This window comes from Anopheles coluzzii, chromosome X, assembly GCF_943734685.1.
Source record: "Anopheles coluzzii chromosome X, AcolN3, whole genome shotgun sequence".
NCBI lineage: Eukaryota > Metazoa > Arthropoda > Insecta > Diptera > Culicidae > Anopheles > Anopheles coluzzii.
This window is the reverse complement of record NC_064669.1, coordinates 2243559-2266611: the sequence shown is the minus strand read 5'-3', so window position 1 is coordinate 2266611 and position 23053 is coordinate 2243559. Positions and strand designations below refer to the sequence as shown.

The 23053-nt window shown below is 47.7% G+C and overlaps 1 protein-coding gene across 6 annotated transcripts in view; it reads right to left on the bottom strand.

The window, feature by feature from the left end:
• Nucleotides 1-20983, bottom strand: part of LOC120951234 (serine-rich adhesin for platelets) — an 85767-nt gene extending 64784 nt beyond the window's left edge. The window contains exons 1-2 of one of the 6 annotated variants that reach the window (XM_040369860.2): nucleotides 20625-20983; nucleotides 19010-19898 (exon numbers count right to left, since the gene is read on the bottom strand). In XM_040369860.2, the coding sequence (XP_040225794.2) occupies nucleotides 19010-19414 (405 nt within the window). In that variant the 5' untranslated portion in view covers nucleotides 19415-19898; nucleotides 20625-20983. Of the gene's footprint in view, nucleotides 1-6743; nucleotides 7308-9958; nucleotides 10362-19009 lie in introns of those variants that run through there. The other 5 variants (XM_040369938.2, XM_040370270.2, XM_040370021.2 and 2 more) reach the window with 5 other exon arrangements.
• Nucleotides 20984-23053: the final 2070 nt, after the last annotated feature.

Here is a 23053-nt window from a genome sequence, read left to right as displayed (position 1 = left end):
TATCAACCTAAGACGTATATCCTTACTCCTACCACTGGGTCCTTGTCTTGGATATCAAAGCTAGATCCTGATTATAACTCCAGTGTCAATACCAGTAGTGTCCTTCTAATCAATTAATGTTATATGTGACATTCCTGAGTGATGATATCTTAACCTTCATAAGGCTTCACGGAACCAGCTTTAACTCGGTGTTTCTACTTGTCCCTAGGCCTTTGTTTATACGTTCATATTATTCCTATTCCAAGTCTATAGCAATATTTAAGGTCATCCAAACATCTCCCCTGGGCCATACGCTTATTTGTAGTCTTAATATCACTAAGATATTGAACTCATGATACGCAAAACTGTTCGCTAATGCCAACCCTATGCTGGAGTCTAGATGCAAGGTATCTTGGTCCAGGTATCAACCTAAGACGTATATCCTTACTCCTACCACTGGGTCCTTGTCTTGGATATCAAAACTAGATCCTGATTATAACTCCAATGTCAATACCAGTAGTGTCCTTCAAATAAATTAATGTTATGTGTGACATTCCTGAGTGATGATATCTTAACCTTCATAAGGCTTCACGGAACTTCCCTTCGAAGTCCTTGAGGATGATTATATATCTGTCCACGGTTCTGAACGAAATACAGATTTGTTGCCCAGAGAAGTCTGTCTCAACATGCTGCTCTATTACGATGTCGGACCAGTCCTAGGACTTATAGTTCATCTGTGTCTAGGTACTAAAACATATCATCCAGATAGATGATCCTATTACCAAAAAACCCCCCTGAAACTTTTCCCGATCAAAAGTTCACCTTCCCGCAACCTTGGTATACCTACAATGTGTCTCAGCAGCGTGCCAATGTTGGAGGCGAAACATTGCACTGCGACGAAGAACGCGGGCACCAGCACCATTGGCACCGCGAGTGGCCGCAAGTGCCGCCGGCCGACGCTTCGAACACTGCCGCCGCCCCGACGCTGTGCGTACGCTGTGCGGCTGCCGGGACGCAGCACCACGAAAGGGCCGCCGACCTGGAGGCCGTCCACCGCCTCCTCCTCTTCCTCTTCCTCCTCCTCCACCTCCTCCTCCTCTAGCTGTTGTCGCTGCTAGCCTGCGATGCCCAACCACCACCGCTCGCACGGCTCGTGGGCACCACATCAGGGGCCGTCGGTGTAACGCTCAGCAGGAAAAATTGGAGGCTAGGCTCGGCACAGGTTACCCTAAAACAGTCCACAACACTTGGGAGGACAAATTGAGCGGCACCACTTCAGGGGTGGGAAAATGATCAGAGCATACACAGTCTCTGCACGGCACAGCAGCGCACTGGACACAAACACACATTTGCAAAACAAAACAAAAACAAAAAAACGATGTTTGAAGGTTGATTGAGTTGCGCGTTGGGAATGGTTTGATTTTCAAGCGCGCCGATTAAACGGAACCACCAACAGAATAGAACGAAGCAGTACAGCTAAATTATATTAACAACACATTACGGGCACTAATCGAAAAGCAGGTGACAAATGACACAGACAACAAAAAAAAGCGCACACAAAAAGCGAAAAACCAGCAGTGCCAGCCACACTTGGCCGTCACCGAAACACCACGCACGTTCACGCAAAATGTCGCCGAGGCGTGGAACGTAACTGAGCGGAGGATTTTTTTGTTGTTGCTGTGGTACCGACCACCCGTTCGCCCGGTTGGTTGCATTCCTTTCGTGCCATTCGGACGGTTCGGGTCGTTGCGAATGTAGCAAAACGAAAAGCGAGAGAGAGAGAGAAAGAGAGAGAGAGAGGGAAAAACACAACCCCCAACATTACTTCAACAAAATTGTAAAACGCCTCCGAAGACGACACGAACTCACTCAGCTCACCCAAGCGAGCGGCTGCTGAAAAGCCGAACACACACCTAGCCCAGGGGCCGCCTGCGAAACGTATGTCCTGACAGAGGCGGATGGTGGTGCTTCACATGAGGGTGGAATTTTAAGTAATAATTACTGGCAAACCATCACCACCCACCGCCGCGCCAACCGTGCGCAATGCCATTAAAGGCACGCCACACAGCACATGCTGCTGCGCCATATTGTGTCACTTTCGTACCCTTGGCGGCTACTTGGCCCGCCCCGGGGGTGGACAGGGGCCGCACCGAAAGGATGCAGCAGACGGGGTGGTGCGCGCTGGACGTGCTCGATGTAGGCCGCTGCATCTGTCGCAGGGTGGAGAAATTCGGCCTCGAAGGACGAACAGCAGGCAGCAGCGGTAGCAGATTCACAGGTCGCTTTTCCACGCATTTTCCATTTTTCACGCATGGATAGGGGAGGGGTAGAGGGGAGTTCCTACTAACAATGTAGTTTCCTTATGGTGTGGTGCGCGTGTCATCGATTTACAATGAACAGTTTGGAATTCGAGTTCGAATTCCAGCTCGAAATCCTATTGGCTGTTTGATGGTTCTATCAGGATTTTTGTGTGCACTCTGTTACACTCATGAACACTGCTTTGACGCACAGTCTATTAATACAATATTTCATTAAATAAAATTGAAAAAAAAATTATAAAAATTAAATAAATGTAATCGAATAAAGAAGTGTACGAATACAAAAAAAAACAAACGCAACAGGTAGAGCAAGACCTTGCAGCATTTTAATTACGATTATTTTCCTGCGGTTTTGATTGTTTTCCTAGACAGAGGTTTATGGAGGTCGTTTGGTGTATGTGTGTGTGTGTGTGTGTGTGTGTGGTTCGTTCGGACTTGCGACTGGCTTCGCTTAAAATCAAATTTTAAAAGAAGATTCGACTGGCAAGGTCGTACAACCTGCATGTCTGCTTCGATTCCTGTGCCTTTACCGTGAGCGAGATGTGTAAAGGGAAGTAGAGAGGCGCAGCCACATAAACCTCTAGCAGTCGTACAGAAGTAGCAAAGGCCAGAGAGCACTCATGAGGCGCTAAAAAACAACCTTTTCCACATATTACTGGTCTGCTTATTCTACTAGCACGAAACATACTTCATTAAAAGACGCACACTCTCTATCGCCACACATTCAGAAACATCGTCATCAGCCAGCGCGCGCGCGCGCGCGAGGAATTATTATTTTAAATTCGTCGGTTGCTCTTTTTTTTGTTGTAAACACCCTTCAGCCACGCACAAAACACAATGGCGGCGGGCACCCCGAAATGATGGAATGCGTTTTTTTGTCCGTGCGGCCTCTCTATCCGTCCGCGGTTGGCTGATCAACTGGAACAACCTGTGTGCCTCGCAGCCTAGAGAGCCTAGGTCGCTGGGGGAGGTGAAGCGCGGTAGCTGGTTAGAAGGAAGGAAGGAAACCCAAAGCACCCCGCCGCCGCCGCAGCCACCACCACCGCACCATACCATTCCAACGTGCCTTCTTATCAGGGGTAAGGCCACGCAAACGCATCCAAACGGATCCGACCTCTGCTCCGTTGGTTCGCTTTACGCGGTTGGAAAAAGGATATCCCCCCCCCCCCCCCCCTCTTTTTCCATCAATTTGGAAGGCACTTTGCGCTCAAGGTGCACTCAAGGAAGGGGTCATTTTTTGTGTTGTTGCTACTGCTGCGGTTATTGTTGTTTGGGGGCTTAGACGTAAACATGTGGTTATGTTGCGCTGTGCAATAGCAACTGTCCGAGCTGAACGGTGAAGGACATAATAGGCAGTGACAGAGGATGGCACACGGTTTACATAATATGCGTTGTTGTGCTGTGGTTGTTGTACGGTGTAAAAGTATAATTTAGCACAACAGCTTACTGATGATGAGCAAACTGACAAACGGGTCAACATTTTGGTGACTTTGGTGCTTCAATGTTGTACCGTTAAAGTATAATACAATTTATTATTATCATTTTTTTCAAACAAAACCTTATGAGTTTCATCAAACAACAGAGCCCTAAAAAATACTGTTTTGCAATATTTTAAATAGGTTATACGACGCTTGACAATAACATTTGAAACCAATTCCACTTCACTTCAACAATCTATCCTATCCTTTTTGCTATCATGCCATGAGTGATGATTTTTTTAAATTTGTTCGGCTCGAGTACTCGAAAATCCTAATCTAAGGAAGGATTGGTGGAGAAAACAATATCCATCCAATCATTATCAATCCAACTTCACGCAATATATTTCCACATTTTTTGAGTACAGATCTAGCAGCACTGGTCGCATGACTGATCCGAGAGACAGCTATTGGGGCCCTTCACGATTCTAGTTAGTTTTTTGTATGGAGTTTGACAGTTGGAGGCTGAAATCATGTAAACACTCCATACAAAACTACACAAAATACTAGCCTGCAATTTTCAGTCTAGATTATTCTAGCCTCAAAGCTAGAATTAGATTCGAGTACCTGCTCGAAAACACGCTGTTGTTTACATTTACCCCAAGGTGCATTAAAGAGATCACGTGGTGGAATCTAGAGTCAAAGTGTATGTAGTCCAGGTGGCCTCATAGCATATTTTTTATAACCAAATTTGAATATCACTTTTTGACAGGATGGGTGAAAACTTTTGTTCAAATAAGCTTTCTGGACACTGGACGAATACTCAAAACACTCTTAAAATCTTCATTCAGAAGAAGAAGCGATAAAAATCAACCTTCTAAATACATACACCTTGGGATAAGCCCACCTGTATATTATACCTACTTAGATAGCTGCACGAAAACTGCTATACAATGCAAACAGCTGACGAGCTGAAATTTCAGCCTACGAACTTACAACGGAAAGGGCCCCATTATATGATTTCACTGAATGAATATAGAAACGTATGCGCACGAGAAATGCTGGTAAATATTGTTTTGAAAATCATGTTGAATGATGTAGAGTTTGTGCAACAATTGTGTGGAAAAAAAGCATCTTTTCTGGTGAATCTCATTTTCATCTTAGCGGGTTTGTGAATAAGCAAAACTGTCGTATTTGAAGTACCGAGAGAACCGAGATGCTGAATTGGAGGAATCTAATTAACAGCCCAACAAACAAAATTAACATGATTCTACCTTAACAAAACAGAAAACCTGAGAGAGCGAGAAAGCATGTTGGTTTTGTGGCTTGGGAGTCAAAATTCCGATGTCGTTTTACCACCAATGAGATATGATTAGACACCGTTGGAATATTGTTGGAATATTATGGCCGCGAACACAAACCAACATGTACTTAACATTTGAACAGTTTTTAAAAGACAAAGTTATTCGGCGGACCCTTTATAATTGATAGCCTTATTCAAATCGCCATCACTGTAGACATGACTTTGCTGGGATTTTGTTTAAGCATTTTCATATCTGAACTGATAAATCACCTGCAAAGACATCTTCGTGCGGTACACAGTACCGGGGTGCCCAACGTTCCGGTCGAATAATACCTCCAAAACTACCCCGCTAGAAGAATACAACAGTTCCGTTATCTTACCCCGTAGCACAACAAAACCTTTGAGAAATCAATACGCAGGAAAAACGCCCTCCCCCACGGAGCAGCAGCAATCCAAACGGGAGCAGAAAACGGCGCCACCAGATAGGTGAGCAAGTCTCATTGTACAGCTAGCCGGCCGGTCCCGGTCCGCCGGCGGGCCTCCCACAGGCCTTCCAGCTGTTTCGCGTTGTTGCCCCTTGCCACACTGGGCTGTTTGGGCGATACAGGAAAAAAAGAAGCGAATAACAGCCTCTCCGGAAGGGAAGTGAAGGGGTGGCGAATTATTTTCCACCCAAAACCTAAAACCAGCCAAACAAACATCTGCGGCAAAAAAAAAAGGGTTCGGGCTGTGTTTGTGCCGGATGGAAATCATCGCATTTCCCGCTACGCGTAATCGGGGGGTCTATAATAATCGGCTCTGCTCTCTGGCTCTCGTCCGTACTAATGTACACGCGAGCGCGCGCTCTCGGGACGGCATCCGGGCATCGAACGTATGACCTCGGCTGACCCGGCGGATCTAATTTTGGCCCCCCCTTTTTCTAGCAACCTGACCCGGGGGCGCCGTACTGCACCGTGCGTAGAACGTTGGACCTCAAGAACACACTAATGAAGTCGTCAGAACGGACGTGGTGTTTGTGTGTGTGTCTGGCCGAGGTGTGAAATTTCACACCTTTCCCGAAACACGGCTTCCGGAAGCGGGAGGCTGTTGGGATGATGCTGATGTTTAGAATGCACCAAACAACACACCAGGACCGCGCGGAGTCGCGGGGAACCTTTCCCCATCCGGTGATTTATCATTCAATCGGAACGGACATAGGGAAGGGAGGGCCCGACTCTATTCTATTTGTTTTAAAAGTGCAGCGAGCCGGCAGCGAAAGGGGAGGGAAATAGGTAGAAAGTGTGAAAAATACAGAACAAACAGATAAACAGTGCGATGTTCAGGTGCCAACGCCATTATCCACACGCATTGGCGGGCCCGCTTGGAGCGTGAGTGCAAAAAAAAAGTAAGCCTCGCCTAGACGTAGAATGCACTCTTGTGTCGTTGCACTTTGCTGTGTAAATAGGATAGTATTATTACTACAAACATATGTAAAGCTTGTGTTTTTTTTTCCACGGTAAATATGCTTCCCGGGGAGGTAGAGACAACATGGTTGCCTTTTACTCGTAGCTGCAGAAGCTGGTGCCGTGACCAGGATCGATACATTAAATGATGAATTTAGCTGTACCAATCGTCCCAACTGAACGAAAGACACCTCATTTTGCAAGGGAAACATATTCCTAACCACGTAACATGCATACAGTCGCTTAGAACAGTGTGCGCCATGACCAGAATCGAGTGATTTGTTACCTTTTCTCTGTTGCGTAGCTTGCCTCCCGCTCCATCCACCTGGGAGCGCAGCAGCTTAACGTCGTCTATACTCGAGCTCGACACACCGAACAGTTTTTAGATAGTTGGTAATAATTGGTGTATTGATGCGGAGATGCCGGTAATGCCTGGAGGATCCTTCCTTGCCGGCAAAGCACAGACCACGCACTTTAGTTTTTTTTTTCTTTTTTGCACTCGCCGTCACTTCACTTCCGACACACGGACACGGCTGGAGACGACTTCTTTTTTTATGCTTTCAGGGATTTTGCTTTCTTTTTCTTCGCCCTTTTTTTTTTGCTGTTGCTTTTAACACTTTTTGGCTGATCACAGAGCGTGCACCGTGCACGCCAACGTACGCACCAGACGGTGCCTAACCTGTCGCGTTTGCTTACGGTGCGCCACGTCCTGCGCACGATCGTCCAGCGTCATAGCGTAGGCGCGGTTGTCCTTGCACCGAGTAACGCTTACACATCCCGTGAATGCCACCCCTCCCCTGTAAGCGCCTCTATCGCCGTTTGAGAGGCATCCACATCCACGCGCTACACACTAGGTGGAATGGTGAAGACAGATTGCGATTAGTCGTTAGAAAACGTACGTTAAATAATGTTGTCATTTCCCTTAATTTATACTTATGCTTATAGTTTTCCCACATGACTCTATAACAAGGTGAGGCAGGGGATAGCATACATTCCCTGTAACTCTCTTCTTTCTCTCTAAATCTTTTAACGGAGCCTACCAACCAGAAAAAAATCGTCAAAAACTTAATCGCCCAACCGACTTTTCCAATGCTGCGAAATCTTTATCTTAATTTTTCTACCTTCTTCATTGGAGCAATCGTTATGAACATGATCATATAGCGTTACCCCCAAATCTATTGCAGTGCCATTATTAACTATCCCCTGCTTCTACCTTGTTGTTAAGGGGATGCCTATTGGGTCATCTTCACTCTTTAACCTTTGGAAAAATCAAATCTCATCCAAAATGTTAAGATTATCTATCAAAGATTGTATTGAAAAAAGGAAGCACAGAATTCGGACAGCAGGACACACATCAAGCACACAACAACAACAACACCACGGGAAACCTCAGTTTCATTCTCTCTCAGTTTCATACGCGTTTTGAACCCAGGGTCGGGCCCGCCAATCTTAGGGCCCCCGCACGCTTCACGACTACACTACCGGAGCGACACACGATCGCGGCGTTAAAACTTTCTTTTACTCGACAGCAACGGTAGCTGTGCATTTGTGCGTGAAAACCTTTTCATGCTGCTACAATTGTTACTCAATGTTAGTTTAATCACAATACATCCTTTCGACACGTGGCACAGCTAAAAACAAAACACAATAAAACACAGACACACGCACGGGCTAATTTTGATTCCGGTTGATTGTTGAACGTTTGATCGTGAATGACATTGTCAGCGCCACAACAATTCCGCACGGTTGATGGGCGTTCGAGAAGTATGATTCTTCTCTGTTTGAACCTCCTCTATCCTATACCTCCACCTCAACATCATCAGCACACAGTGATTGTCCTTCCTCTGGCATTTAATTTTTTGTTCACCCTCACTTCAACACGGGGCTCTCGCTAGAAGAGTTTGGCGCATTTGTGGAGACAAGTTTGCGGATTTGTTTTAAATTGTAGTAGCTTCAGTAGTTTTATATTTCCTACGACTCGCACACGCATACAAACGCATACATGCATTGCTGCAGCTTGGAGCAGCATGGCACGAGAAGGATGTGGCACACGTATCATGGGGATCGGTAATTAAGCCACCACTGAGCGCGGTGGGAGGAGTAGAGGGAGGTAAGAACCTTCGGTAAAATCCAAAAAATAAAACTAACGTTGCATCATAAGCCACATGCGCACCACACACACACACATAGACAGAGGCGCGTAATGGGATGGAAATTATTTACGTGTCGGAAAACAGCGGAAGGAAACACGGTGCCTTCCCCAACCGCTGCCCGAATAAGCAACAGACAGAGGAGCCCCTCTTCCCAGTGCTCAACAAACCGATCGAGCCGGAACGGACACGGAGCCGGAGTTGGGCACACACACACACACACACGGTTCGCTGCGAAAAAGCCCCCTCCTCATCATCACGAACATATTTGTGCGTGCACCGGGGGAAAAAGGCAAAGGGATAGAAATGGGGAGAACGCACACACACACACACACACACACATACGCCGATACCGGCTAGTGGTGAAATGGAAGGGAAGCGGATGAACGGAAGTAAATGGGAGTTTATTTTATCATCTTTTCTTCTCTTTCTCTCTCTCTCTCTCTATCGTGCGGGCGTTGCATTTACTGCACAGAATTGCAAAAGATAGTTGGAGGTGGGGAGCATGTAGTAGCAATAAAACAAAAAAAAAAACACAGACACACACCAGAATGGGAACAACGCAGCAGCGCCCGAACGGAAAGGCGCCGCCGAAATGGAATATGTGGAATGGAAATTTCGCTAACGGAAAACAAAACGGGAAAACGCTTCCAACCGTGGCCTTCACGCGGGTTGATTATGGTACTACACCACGAAGGAACGGTTGGGGGTAGGAGCGGAAAATTTCCCGGTTTAGTTCCGAATTTAAAAACTACAATTGCTTAAGAAAAATCTTAAATGGTTTTAATTGAATTTGAAGTCTGCATATTGGATGGATCTACTTAATTGTAGCAGAGAAGGAAGCGGACAGGCCAGAGGGAAGGTTGTTGATCGTGATCGTCGGCGGTGTGCCGTGAGTGACTCATCTCGTGTCCATGTGTCTGTGGCGTTTGTATGCTGTGCGGGGGCAAAAGCCAACAGCCGTAGAAGAGCGAAAAGAAACTTCCTACATAAACCGTCATTTGCTGCTTCTAGCGAGACGAGTTGTCGGGTTAAGATTTGTCATGTGAGAGTGATAATGGATCCATCAATTTCTAGGCCCTTTTCTTTTGGACTCTTTGCTGCTGCCATCCTCCCCACCCCGTCTCCTGGCACGTACCAATGGATTTAGTGAAAAATGATCTAGAACAATATCAACCGCACACACTGCACTCGGACGGCACAGAAAACAACGCACTACTCGCTCGCTACTACACCTCATCCGTTTTGGGGGGAGGGAGGAGGGTGCAAAATGGAACAGACACGCATACACACCGAGGGGTGCGAAACACGTAAATGCACAGACACACACACACACACACAACACACATACACAATATGGTGACGCGCGAATATTTTTGCGCGGATGATTCGCCACTCGACAGGCAGGGGCCGCGCGCTCAGCTATTTCGGGGTCGGGCCGATTGCAGTAGTGAAAGGGATCTAGTGAAACAATATATTTGAAACAGTGACAACGACACCAACCACAACAACAACAACAACAGCAAAACACCGGACGCACACACAGACGGGGCACGCGCGCGCGCACGTACCTAAGACGCAGAGACGCGCGTATTACTCAACGGACGGTTGGCGAGCTTCTGAGCGCGCGGGTTCCGGCCGACGGCTCGCACAGCGCCTAGCCGAACGCAGCCGTGAGTGGCATCGGCTCTCTCTCTCTTCGCTCCGCTAGTGAGAGCAGGTGCACTCATGCGGCAAAGAAAACTAGGGATGGATCCCTGTGAGATGTTTTCGTCACTCCCTTCTTTTCTGAATTAATAAAAATAGGGAAATTAAAAGGCCATCAGTATTGAACGGCAACGAAAGCGAAAACCGAAACAACTTCTTTGGAATCCACAAACGTTCTTTTCTTGCTTTATGTTTTAGTTGCGAACGTGAAGCTCAACTAACCGAAGCACACTCACACATCAGACAGTACTACCAACAACATGGCTAGATTTGACACCAAATGAAACCAAAACTCTAGAAACTAGCAACAGCAAGTCGGGGCGCAAATAATATGACATGGGCGTTTATTCCCTTGAATCAATTAAAGTCATTAATTACGCGAATTAAACGGCTCAAGCCATAAAAACGTCAAATTAACTAAAAAATGCCTTCATTTATAGGCTCATAATACATGTAACAAAAGATAGAGAGATATTCCGCTTAGATACAAAATAGTCTACGACATAATCGACACGCATATAGTTGTCAAAAAAAAAAAAAATCTAAAATTGTGGTTATGGACCCAACAATTATGATTGTTTAACCCAACAAACTGAAGCCTGTGTCAGTGGACTGCGTTGTACATACCCATTCTCTATTAACAGTTGCGTGCTTCCCTATTGGATTTCGTTAATGTTTCACCTCAAAACCATTTAGTATATTTCAATCAAATTGTATAATATTGGTTTAAACACCAACATCCAACACATCGCAACAAGAGATTAGTACACAAAAGAAGCAGAGAGAAGTTGTTTCTGTCACTCTACAGGCATAACTTCAAAAAGGCTAATGTATATTTTCATACATAATACAGAGTGGTCCAAGTCAATTTCAAATGTGAACTTCCTTAAAGATGTTTGTCAACAGTTGTCAAACTGGTGTAGTTGCATCATAATGAAACTTCATTTCTTACACATGATTTTCAACACATCACAAAGAACTGTCAACTCAGCTTGAGACGTGCTGGAAATCATGTGGAAAAACTGAAACAAAATTGTAATACAACATTTGACAGCTGTTGAAAAACATCTCGCAAGCAATGAAAAATGTTGTAGATATTGGTAATTGACTCGGAAACCCCTGTATCTTCACTCTGCTTGTTAGTATCTGTTTTTGTATAATATTGAATTTAAACCGCACTTTACACAATCGTATATTGCAGCCAAAGTACCTGCCCATCCCTACGATTGCCCGTTCCCTCGCGGCTCACCAGAGTACCTGAGAGCGCGGGCAGAGCGAAAAGATCGGCGAGCGTACCAGGTAGGGCCAAAACCTCGCTGAGAGCCCACAAAACAGCCAACAGCATCGGAACGTGAGCTCCACTCGGTACCTCGCGAGTGCGTGGGTTCACTGGAACTAAGAAATGGCCCGTTAGGAGGTTGTTGCTTTCTGCTTGCGGAGTGCAGCAGAGTGCAATACCGGAACACATTGCAGCGGCTGAGTCATCAGCTGCGTGTCTGAACGTGAACAATTGCGATCGTTTGTTTATTTGTTGATCTGTCTGCCGAGCGGGTACATAGGAAATTACAGCATGAAAACATGATCGTATGAGTTTGAAGAAATTCCCGCCCAACCCTGCACAACAGAGCGGGGGTAGTACCATCCAGACGGTTAGAGACGGTGTGGTAATTTTTAATTTTGAAACCATTCAAATCGTAAGAGACGTGATGCATATCTTAGACACAATAAAAAGAGAAAAGAATAGATGCGAATTATCAACATGTCCATCTCTTACCCACACATTGATTGAACACAACCCAGATTCGCCTAAACAACTAAAGCAGGAGAAATCAATTATAATGGAACGTGGCAAAGAGCCTCCATCCCAACTATCATGCCCTCCAGACCATTATCATATGCCGTACATATGTTACGGCCATTCTCCTTTGCACTCTCTATCTCTCTCTCTCTCTTCTTCAAAAAAATCCCCCGTGCGGATGATTCTTCAACCCTCGCCTCTTCTAATCATAAACATAATAATCTAAAGCCGAATAAGCCAGGTCACCCGCCCCACGGTTATCAACTAATTGCCTACTCCCGTTACTGAAAGCTACCTCCCCTTCCCCCGATTTGGCAACATTTCTTTCTTTCCAATACTTTCTCCCTTTAATCTTTTTTCTCGCGCACAAAACGGTGAAACTCCCGAAGGCCCCAAAACGACACACAGCTGTGGTTCGTCGCTCGATGGGGTTTTGGAGCTCAACGTCGTTACCGCCGCTCCTGAACTGGGGTTGCGAACTGTCTAATGACTAAAACAGCTCCAATCTTGAGCTGAAACAATGTTTCAACCAGAATACATGAAGCAGTTCTAGAACAGACAAGGGTTTGGAAGCATTTCCAATAACGATTTGGGTTCGGTATCAGTCTCAAGAACAGTGTGGGTTTAAAATGAAATCCAGAACCGGTAAAGATGGAATAACAGTTCCAGGACGAGACTGAACCTTCAGGATCAATTCCAGGCCTAGAATGGATTCAGTATTTGTTCCAGAAACGGGATAGGTTCATGATTTCTTCCAGTATTGGAAGGGGTTCAATATCTGTTTCAGGATCGGTATAGGTTCAAAATCAGTTCCAAGAACAATATGGAATCAGGATTACTTCCAGGATCGATAGGAGTTCAATATCAGTTCCAGGACTGGTATGAGTTCAGGATCTGTTCCAGGATCGGTATGGGTTTAGTATCAGTACCAGTTCCACGAGCAATATAGGTTCAGTATCAATTCCAAAATCGCTATAGGTTCATGATCGGTTCCAGGAACAAAATGGGTTAAGCGTCAGTTCTAGGACCCACATAGGTTTACCCACACTATGGAATTATTATATACTGCTACTTTGTGTAAAAATACTTTTCGTAACTCTGCAACCGAGCCTAATCAACTAATGGCTACAAATGAAGCTTAGTATCGTCTACAAGCGAAATAGATCGGAACTACTTCTTCACTATTCAATCCATCAACAACTGTACAGAGATTAGGTTTTGTTTTGATGTTAGAAATGCTACTAAAAAGCTACATTTGCACATTTGACATCAGGTGTAATGCCATTTCCTTCCCGAGTGTTTGAGGAGCATCAAGTTTCGCCATCGCATATCACTGCACCCATAACCACCTCTGCCAACGAAAGAGAAATCCGGCTCGAAGGACCAAATTGCAACCGAAACAACCGACCACAATCCTTGACCGGCCGAGGCCTCGACAAGGTGGGCGCTGGTGTGTGATATGATTTGCTTGCACCGATACGCCGTGCAAATGTATCTTTACCTTCCCTCCCCTTTTCCTTCTCCCAAAAAAAAAAACAGTATCAAAATGCTCCCTCCCTCTCCCAGGCTCGTAAGCGCCCAAACCGCAATTATCTGCGGTACAAACACGCGAAAACGATGCAATAGAAATCAAGCAGCACACACACACACAAACACGGGCGTCCATCGAAATTGCACCCGCCGTCCATCCAACCCATCCATGTACCGAACGCATTGTAACGCATTAAAAGCATTGGCCACCTGTGTTCCCACCTCCCCCTTCATTCTTCATCACAACCAACCAGCGCGCTCCGATCCGTTTCTACATCCAACGAGAGGAGGGATTGGAGGGCGAATCGAAGACCTCTGCCTTTTTCTCGGACCCTGAGCGCCCGCCCTGGTCCGATTGTGTAATGACGATCCTATGGTACAGCCGGCGGAGTGGCGCGTGATGGATGTGGAATAATGTGCAGAAAAGAAACCATTAGAGGTATCGGAAAACTGCGTGGAAAATTCGCCGAGTCAATCACGATGGGTAGGGGAGGGGGCCAATGAAACGTAAACCCTAATAACCCTACGCATTAATGACACGGCACCACAGTTAATCCTTAGCCGTACTGGTAGTCGAGAGAGAGAGAGAGAGAGAGAGAGAGACAGAGAGAGAAAGAGGAGGGAAACAATGGTACTTTGTTGCGTGTATGCGCGGCCAGTGTTTAAAGCGATTAGCATTAGCAACAGCGCCCGCATTGAACTCGGTTTGCATTAACAAACACAAATCTAAGCACCACGCGGAGCATCAAATGGATTTGAACAGCAACATCAACAACAACAACCAAAATTGCCCTCCCGGCACACTGTTGCAATCGTTCAGCTTTGCGCTGCTGTTCGACGTATTACTTCCCAACTCATTTTATCGCGAAATTTCAAACAGGTCGCAATCTGACGACATCACTATGGCAGGTGTCAGAAATCATAATTTGAGTTGCATTTGCGCGAATTATGGCTCACTTTTTGCAAACAAATTATGTATTACATGGAATGGGAAGCGGGGTACACAATACAGGTAGTAGGTACAACTAATAAGGTAAGTACACAATGCATGGGCGAACCGATTCTTCGAAAGTAAGCGCACATGAACCGAGTTGGTCGTCACATGTGAACGCAACCGTGGAAGAAAAAAAAACGCCTGGACGATTCCAGACGACTCCGGACGACTACGACTCCGAACGACTGCAAAGGACTCCAAACGACTCCGGAGGACTCCGGACGACTACGGACAACTCTGGACGACTCCGGACGGCTCCGGACGACTTCGGACGACTCCAACTCCGAGCAACTCCGGCCGACTTCGGACGACTCCGGATGACTTCAGACGACTCCAAACGATTCTGGACGGCTCCGGCCGACTTCGGACAACTCCAGACGACTCCGGCCGACTTCGGACAACTCCAGACGACTCCGGACGACTACAACTCCGAACGACTGCGAAGGACTCCAAACGACTCCGGAGGACTCCGGACGACTCCGAACAACTCCGGACGGCTCTGGACGACTTCGGACGACTCAAACTCCGAACGACTGCATACGACTCCGAACGACGCCGGACGACTTCTGACGACTCCAAACGATTCTGGACGACTCCGGTCGACTTCGGACAACTCCAGACGACTCCAAAGAACTCTGGACGACTCCGGACAACTCCGGACGACTTCGGACGACTCCAACTCGGCCCAACTTTGGACGACTCCAACTCCGAACTACTGTGGTCGACTTCGAACGACTCCGACTCCGGCAGACTTCGGACGACTCCAACTCCGAACGACTCCGGACGACTCCAGACGACTCCGAACAACTCTGGACGACTTCGGAAGGTTCAGAACGACTTCGAACAACTCCAACTCCGAACGACTCCGGACGACTTCGGACAACTCCGACTCCGGCCGACTTCGGACGACTCCAACTCCGAACGACTCCGGAACTCCGAATGACTGCTTACGACTCCGAACAACGCCGGACGACTTCAGACGACTCCAGATGACTCCGAACAACTCTGGGCGAGTCGAAATGACTCCGGCCGACTTCAACTCGAGCCAACTTCAGACGACTTCAGCTCCGAACGACTCCGGACGATTCCATCTCCAAACGACTCCGGCCGACTTTGGACGACTCTGACTCCGGCCGACTTCGGACGACTCCAGAAATTATCGGAGTCCAATCGGAGTAGACTCTGGGATTTTCCCAACTTTACCCATCACTAGTGTACATATGTATACTAAGCTATCAACAATTAGGAGTAATAAACATAATAGTAATATTATTTTTTGTCATGCTTAATTGAAACCATGAAATGGAGTTCGTCCTTCAATTTGAAGTCATTTCCTCAGTCAATCGCCGGCGACGCGGGAACTATTCGGGAAACGTTTTGCAATGTATATAACTCCCAAACGCGCACTCCAAACTTCTTCGGTTTGGGGTTCCCCCACACCGCCCAAACTATGAGTATGAGTGTGTGTAAGTGTGTGTGTGTGTGTCTAGGTAATCCTTACGGTCGGTAGTAAATCCGAGATCAGTATCATTATGTGAGGTATAAAAGAGGGAGAGAGAAAGAGGAAAGACTGGAGGGAAGATAATCGGCACATACAACAACAACAAAAAGCATCAGCTGACCACATCTCCACCAGCATTGCCCTGACTCCCCAACCCCCACTCCCTTGCTTTCCCCGCCGAAAGGGGAGGCGACACTGAATTTCACACCAGCTACCGTCCCCCGTTTTCGCCCAGCTCTACGCTGCATCGAAATCCAATTAAAATAGCCCAATCGTTGCGCGAGCCGCATGGAAAGTCGGTGAGGCTCTGCCGGCGATCGATTTGGACGGCAGCTACTGAACCGGCAGCACAGGCTGGCCGCGGGTACGAGTACGGCACGGCGCAATCGGCCCACCAAGACGCAATACAACCCGCGCGAAGAGCGGGGGCGGGGGGGGTTGGGAGGGCTAGATAGATAGATTGATGAGGCATGAGGTTGCATCCCACAACGCACAAGCGCAAACGAACAAAACGAACGACGGGCGCAATAACAGGCACGTTGCACCATCGTATCCACGGTGATGTGCATTATTACAAACCAGCCAAGCCAGCGCCGCGCTAATGCTGGCAGTCTAATGAGCGGTAGGTTTGGACAAACACAGAAAAGCAGAAGCACACCGACACACACACACACACACACAGATGGTGTAACGGTGCGCGAAGGCAAGGCAAGGATAAGGCAAAGGCAGCACTAAACCGTCTTGAATCTTGATGACAATCCTCCCTCTCTTTGCAACACTCCCAAAGAGCACACGATGCACTAGATAAGCTTTGACCTCCCCCTCAACGGACCGACCGACATTCAAATTCCCGACCCTCCCATGCCTTCCCGAATGCCCCAGCAGAAGGACCGGAAGGTAGAAGGAGGATTAGAGATTTTTGAAACCATTCAAGTGGCAACTCAAGTTGTGCTTCAGTGTGCTTTCGATTTCGCGTGTTGGTGTGTGTGTGTGTGTGTGTGTTTGCATTGTCGCTAGGTCGATGCATTCCGGAGTAGAAAACACCCAGTGTGGTGGCTGTTGCTGCCGAGCCGCCCGAGACGCTAAAACGAAGCGAAACAAGATCAATCAATCGGTTTCATAAGCCAGTGCCACCAGAGTGCTTCTAACTCTGCCGGCCTTCCGGGATGGCGAGGTGTAAGCCTTAACCGGTGCTGAACTAGGAAAATACACTGCGTTGCACTCTCCAAAACCGCTATCGAAGGTTGCGGTTTGCCTGGCGCACTTCCCCGGCGAAGGCCAGGGTTTCTGGCGCCATTCCACTCTAGTTCTAGCAGAGGCGAGCACTTTCGAGATCTTGATCTATCCGGTACGGCCGGATCTAGTGATAGGCAAAATTGGCAAAATCGAAGAATCGTCCGGAGTCGTCTGGAATCGGCTGAAGTCGTTCGGAGTCGGAGTCACCCAGAGTCATACGGAATCGGTTGGAGTCAGAGACTTCCGGAGTCGACCGGAGTCAACCTTCGAAGCAATGGCCTGTATACAAAGTTCGCACACGAAGCAAAGGACAAAATACATAACCAAATGAAATGCCTGGTCACAAGCTCATTGACGGCTCCAGTTGACTCCGGTCGACTCCGACTCCAGGCGACTCCAAACGACTCCAAACGACTTTGAACGACTCCGGTCGACTCCGACTCCAAACGACTCCGGAGACAACTCCGAACGGCTCCGGGCGACTCCGGACGACCCCGGATGACTTCGACTCCGGATGGAACTAGTGGTTCGAATTTTATCTGAGCCGGAGTCGGACTAAGAATAGCCAGAGTCGGATCGGAGTCGTGGGCGCGCTACAAAGAGCACATCACTAGCCGGATCAGAGCAAGGATCAGATTGCAACTCGTTTTTGTTTCAGCCAGTAAGTATGCTCGCTTACCTCATTGAAGAGATATTCTCGCCAACAGATGAGACACATTTCGTTGCTGCCAATGCTGCTGCTTTACATTCGACCGGAATTCATGTTTAGTTCAATTTTGTTAAACTTTGTAAGCAAGGCGATTTACTTACAGTCAAAAATCTATGCATTAGAGACAAAAATAGATGAGTAGGAGGCGAAATTGCATGACACCGACTGTAATTATGGAACTGTCGCCTTCGATGGGTCGCGTTTCACAATATTGTACAAAATAATAACCACCATTTGGGTAAACAATATACATCGATACAGATATAAGTAGCTTTACATCGACTAGTCCGATAGTTTGTGGCCACGTCATGTGCCGTAGAGGTTCTTCTTCCTTTTTTCCATTTCTTCAAGACCGTAGATTGCACCGGAACAAACCAGCACAAGCCCTTCAGTTGATGCTGCGCCATATGCTGTGAACAGGAAGCGTCTCGGGGCATGCGGGTGGGGATGGAGACCCAGCCGTTTGACGCTTAGCTGCTCGACTCTTCTCATGCTCGCCATCGCAAATCAGCCATTATCGTTGTCAAATTTAGACAACGTGTGTGCAGAGAGAGAGCCAGCGTGGATCCATTTGACGCTCTTTAAATGACTATTCTGTTCGCATGACGAATCGCTAAAATTAGTACGCATTTTGTTGCGTTGCAATGCATGCGTCACGTGTCACAGTAAGCACTCTTAAAAATGTTGACCCAAGCGGACCAGGCCTGCTCGCAATGGCCCTACGTGAGCAGGGAACTCCGCTCGCTCGTCTCGTCCGTTCAACGTGGCTTCGACAAATCAGTCCAAAAAAACGTTCGCCATCATTTTTCGTGCTGCAGCGGGCTGTTCGCGTTCGCCAATAAACAAAAAAAAAACCCCGACAAATTCTTGCTGCAAGTGGAAAATCGAGAGATTAGCGATTGCGTCCGCAAGCGCGACGTCACCTACCTTGCTGAGGTAAAGCGGCAGCGATGTGCAGGCCCGTTTCGGCTCGTGCTTGTTGATTGTGGCGGGCAGGTGGTGGTGATGGTGCTGAGGATGATGATGCTGGTGGTGGGGCTGCTGGTGCGGCGGCCGTGCGAACGCGTTCGGATAGCGGAACAGCTGCAACCGGTGCGGCGTCGAGGCGGGCAGGGGCTGCACAAACGCTCCCAGCGACTCGGCCGCCACCGTCGTCGGCGGCGGCGTCCCGACCACCGCTGTCGCGTCCAGAGTGCCTTCCAGGCGGCCCGACAGCACGATAGTCGCGATGGAAGAATCGACCGGCGGTACGAGCGGAACCGTCGCGTAGGGGACGGAGTCGAGCGCTGGCTCCAGGGGCGCGGCCGCCCCTTCGTGCTCGTTATCGGACATGGTGGTACCGACGCGGGGCCCCTAGTGGCCGGTACGGGCATGTTGCGGACGGTTCACCCGGCAACTGGCGAGACGTCGGAGTCCGGCGGACCGCATCGTTAAGGTAGCACCGCCCTGCGCACGCCTGCCAGCCCCGCTGGATGATTGGAGTGGGACCGAGTTTGGTTAACTCGCCGCCCAGGGGCTGCGAGTGTTTGATTGCGAATTTTTGTCACCTTGATTGTTCCCCGCGTACCGCTCGCTGCCTCTGCTGCTGTTGCACTAACAAAAACAACCACTACCAACACACACAACACACACTATCACACAATCACAAACTGCTGTGCACTACACGGTCCAGTGGTTCGCACTGTTGGCCATGTCCAATTATCTTTGGGGCCTTTTCAGCCCCCTCACACACACACACACACTGCTGAAACTGTTTTTCTTTCTGATGTGTGCTCTTTTTTGTTGTGTTTCTTCTTTGGCGAGTATGTGTGCGTTACTGTGAAATAGATGATGTTGGGCTTTTTCTTTTTTAGGCCGTTTCGTTTTTTTATCACGTTGGTGGCAAATTTCCGCTTTTCCACATCAGCCTATGCTGCGTCTGGGCTTCGCCGTTTCTTTTTCCGTCCCTCACGGTGATCGTTTGGCCTCACACCAAAGACGAAAAAAGGCTGCAGGAACGCCTCCGAATCGTAGAGACAGCTGGTTTTTGGGATGGTTTGCTCGTGGCGGAAAACGCTGAACGCTGGAAAATCCTTGACTCGGTTTGTCGTTTGGGAGCTCCATTCAGCTCCACGCACACAGACACAGCACTGCGTTGGCAGCCGACGACCCAGTCCAGCGGCCACCCAAACCGCTAGGGCGAGGGTTGGGTGGATAGGGTTAGGGGGTTTTGGGGAAAAGCAGGTGGTTTTGACGTTGCGGCACTTTTTGCTTCTCTCTCTCTCGCTTCTTTTGCCCGATTCCACTAGTTCATTGTTGCCGCACACACACCCAACCACAGTCACACTTACCCACACACACACACACGTGAAGTGAATGGTTTGCCACTGCTACGCGTTCAGAAAGAAAAACACAACGTCTGGTGTTGTCACTCCCGATCCCCGTGATGACTATGTGGCGACGGAAGGGTGGCAACCCCCCCCCCCCTTCCTCCCCCTCACAAAGACCCTCCTGTGTACAGATCGCTTGGGCCCGGTCGGCTTTTCGCCCAATTTTTCCTTACCACTCTCCCAGCGTGTACGTGTGTGCGTGTACGTGTATGTGCGTCTGCCTGTCTGTTTGCCCTTCCTTCCTACGATCTTCCGATCAGTTCACTCCGGGCCACTTCCTTACACTTCAGCCCCCCGGTCCGGGACGCTACTGTCGCTGGTGCTGAGAATGGGCGCACGCGGCGGGCCTTTTTCCTTCCCTTGTCCCGCTGCAGCTGCTGGCCCTTCGTCGGTAGCCGTTTCTGGAGGAAAATTCAAGCTTTTGCTCGTCAATGGCACCCCCCGTAAAGTCTGGGGTCGCTCTCTCGGGGTTGGCACCGTTCGCAGCCCGAGCTTTCGCGATTATTCGGGATCGAGAGGGGTTATTTTTTTGCTCTTCCCAATTGACATTTTCGAGCACGAATAATCGGGAATTCGAGCAAATTCCCTTAAACTGGAGCCTTAAACTTCCCTTAAACTGCACCAGTTTAAGGGAATTTAGAAAAAGTCCTTTAAAATCAACTGTGATGTGGCTTTTTCGTTACTTTCTGCTAGATTCGCTCGGAAATGATATTTTCTATCGTTACAGTTGGTCATGTTCCCATTTTATACTTAAATAATATCCATATTTATATAATAACGTCACACAAAATTAACTTTCGTTTTTCATCAAAAACCCAGAGCTATTAGTGAAAAATAAGCTCGACTGCATCGTCCATCGATAAAGGAGCGTCTAATTTACGAACACACCAAATCTTGGCGCTTTCAACACACTTGATCACACACAAATCCACAATTTCAAGCGTATCGAGTACTAATCGAGCAGATATGGGAAAACAGTTTCGAGCAAATGTCACTTGGGTTGTTATTGCTGTCATTCAGCTGCCCCGGATGAGCTGTTCGCTCCGGATAACGCGCAACCTGTCAGCAGCGTCACGTGCTGTCACACTTTTTTGAATGCGCGAAGGAATGCCGTTTACTTTGCCGGTTGAATTCGAATTGGAACAGTTTTTTTTGTTTTTTGTTTTTTTTTTTTTAATACAGCTTGCCTCCGAGATATACCGTGTCCGTGCTCCATCAGATGCGATTTTATCGAACGAGCTGTCAAAATTTTGTACGCGATTTGACAGTTAACGTCGAACGTGTGATTGCTTCGGACACCACAGACGGTTTTATTTACCATAAAGCAAGGTCTGTACAGGAACAAGGTTGGCGAGCAAAATCTTAAGGCCGAAAATACATGGTCCGGAATTTCACGGCTGCGGAAATCCACCTGCTGAAAAATATATGCATAGGACAGTTCGGATCGGTTGCCGTTGACAGTTTGTACATGAGTATGACAGCAGGTGGAATTCCACAACCGCGATATTCCGGTCCGTGTATTTTCGACCTTATAAAATTAGCTCTAATAAACGCTATTTCTGAGCTGATTTTTACATTGCACGATTATTAACATGACTTCTAACGACTTCCTTAGGCCGAAAATACACGGACCGGAATTTCGCGGCCGCGAAATTCTGCTTGCTGAAAAATGTATGGATATGACAGTTCGGGAAAGTTGCCGTTGACACTTTGACAGTTGGGTTTGACAGCAAGCGGAATTCCACGGCCGCGAAATTCCGGTCTGTGTATTTTTGGCCTAACACAAATTTATCAAAAGTTTTTCATTAATTCTTATGAAAGTTGTGGTATCATAAAATTGACAGTTTTTTTTGTTAGCAACCTGTACTGATTTGACACATCAATTGTCAAGTTTAAAAAAATTATCTTTTGGTTGAATTAAAAAATAATCAAACAAATTCAAAACTATAATCTAGAGTCAAAATCATGTCAAATAATTAGTTTGGCAGCTAAAACGTACGTCCTCAAGCAAAATTCGTCGAATGTTAACTTCCTTTTGGCTGAATACCGCCTGATTCATTTCACACGGAAATTCGAGAAACGCAGTTTTTTTTATCGAACTGCATGAATATCGTTTCTCAAAGACAACCTATTTGCTTAGAGCCGTTTGGAACTGCCACTCAGCAGTTGGACTCGTCTGCTTTGTTTGATTCGTTTGTGAAATACGCCAGAAAAACTGATAGGATTATTTTATTCCATTACCGTTGGGGAATAACGACCAATCGGCCGCCACAACCAAGCGTTCAAAAGCTGCTCGAACGGAAAGTTAACCGCTCGCTCCTGCAGCCTGAAAAAACGCATTAACCGCATCCCCACTCGAGCACAGCTTCGACCAGTTTTCGTTGCCTGTGTGCGTGTGCGGCAGCTAGCCGAAAAGCGGCTGGTACGACTTGAACCCGGTTGACATCTGCAGGTACGTGTGTCTGCTTCGGTGCAGGCGGCTAGGAAATTTTGGCACCGACGGCTCGCCACACAACTCATCCCAGACAGCCGGCCTCCAGCCCCGTTTGACAGTCGAGCAGTGGGTGCGTTTACAGCGCTAGCCCGCACGGGTGGCGTACGG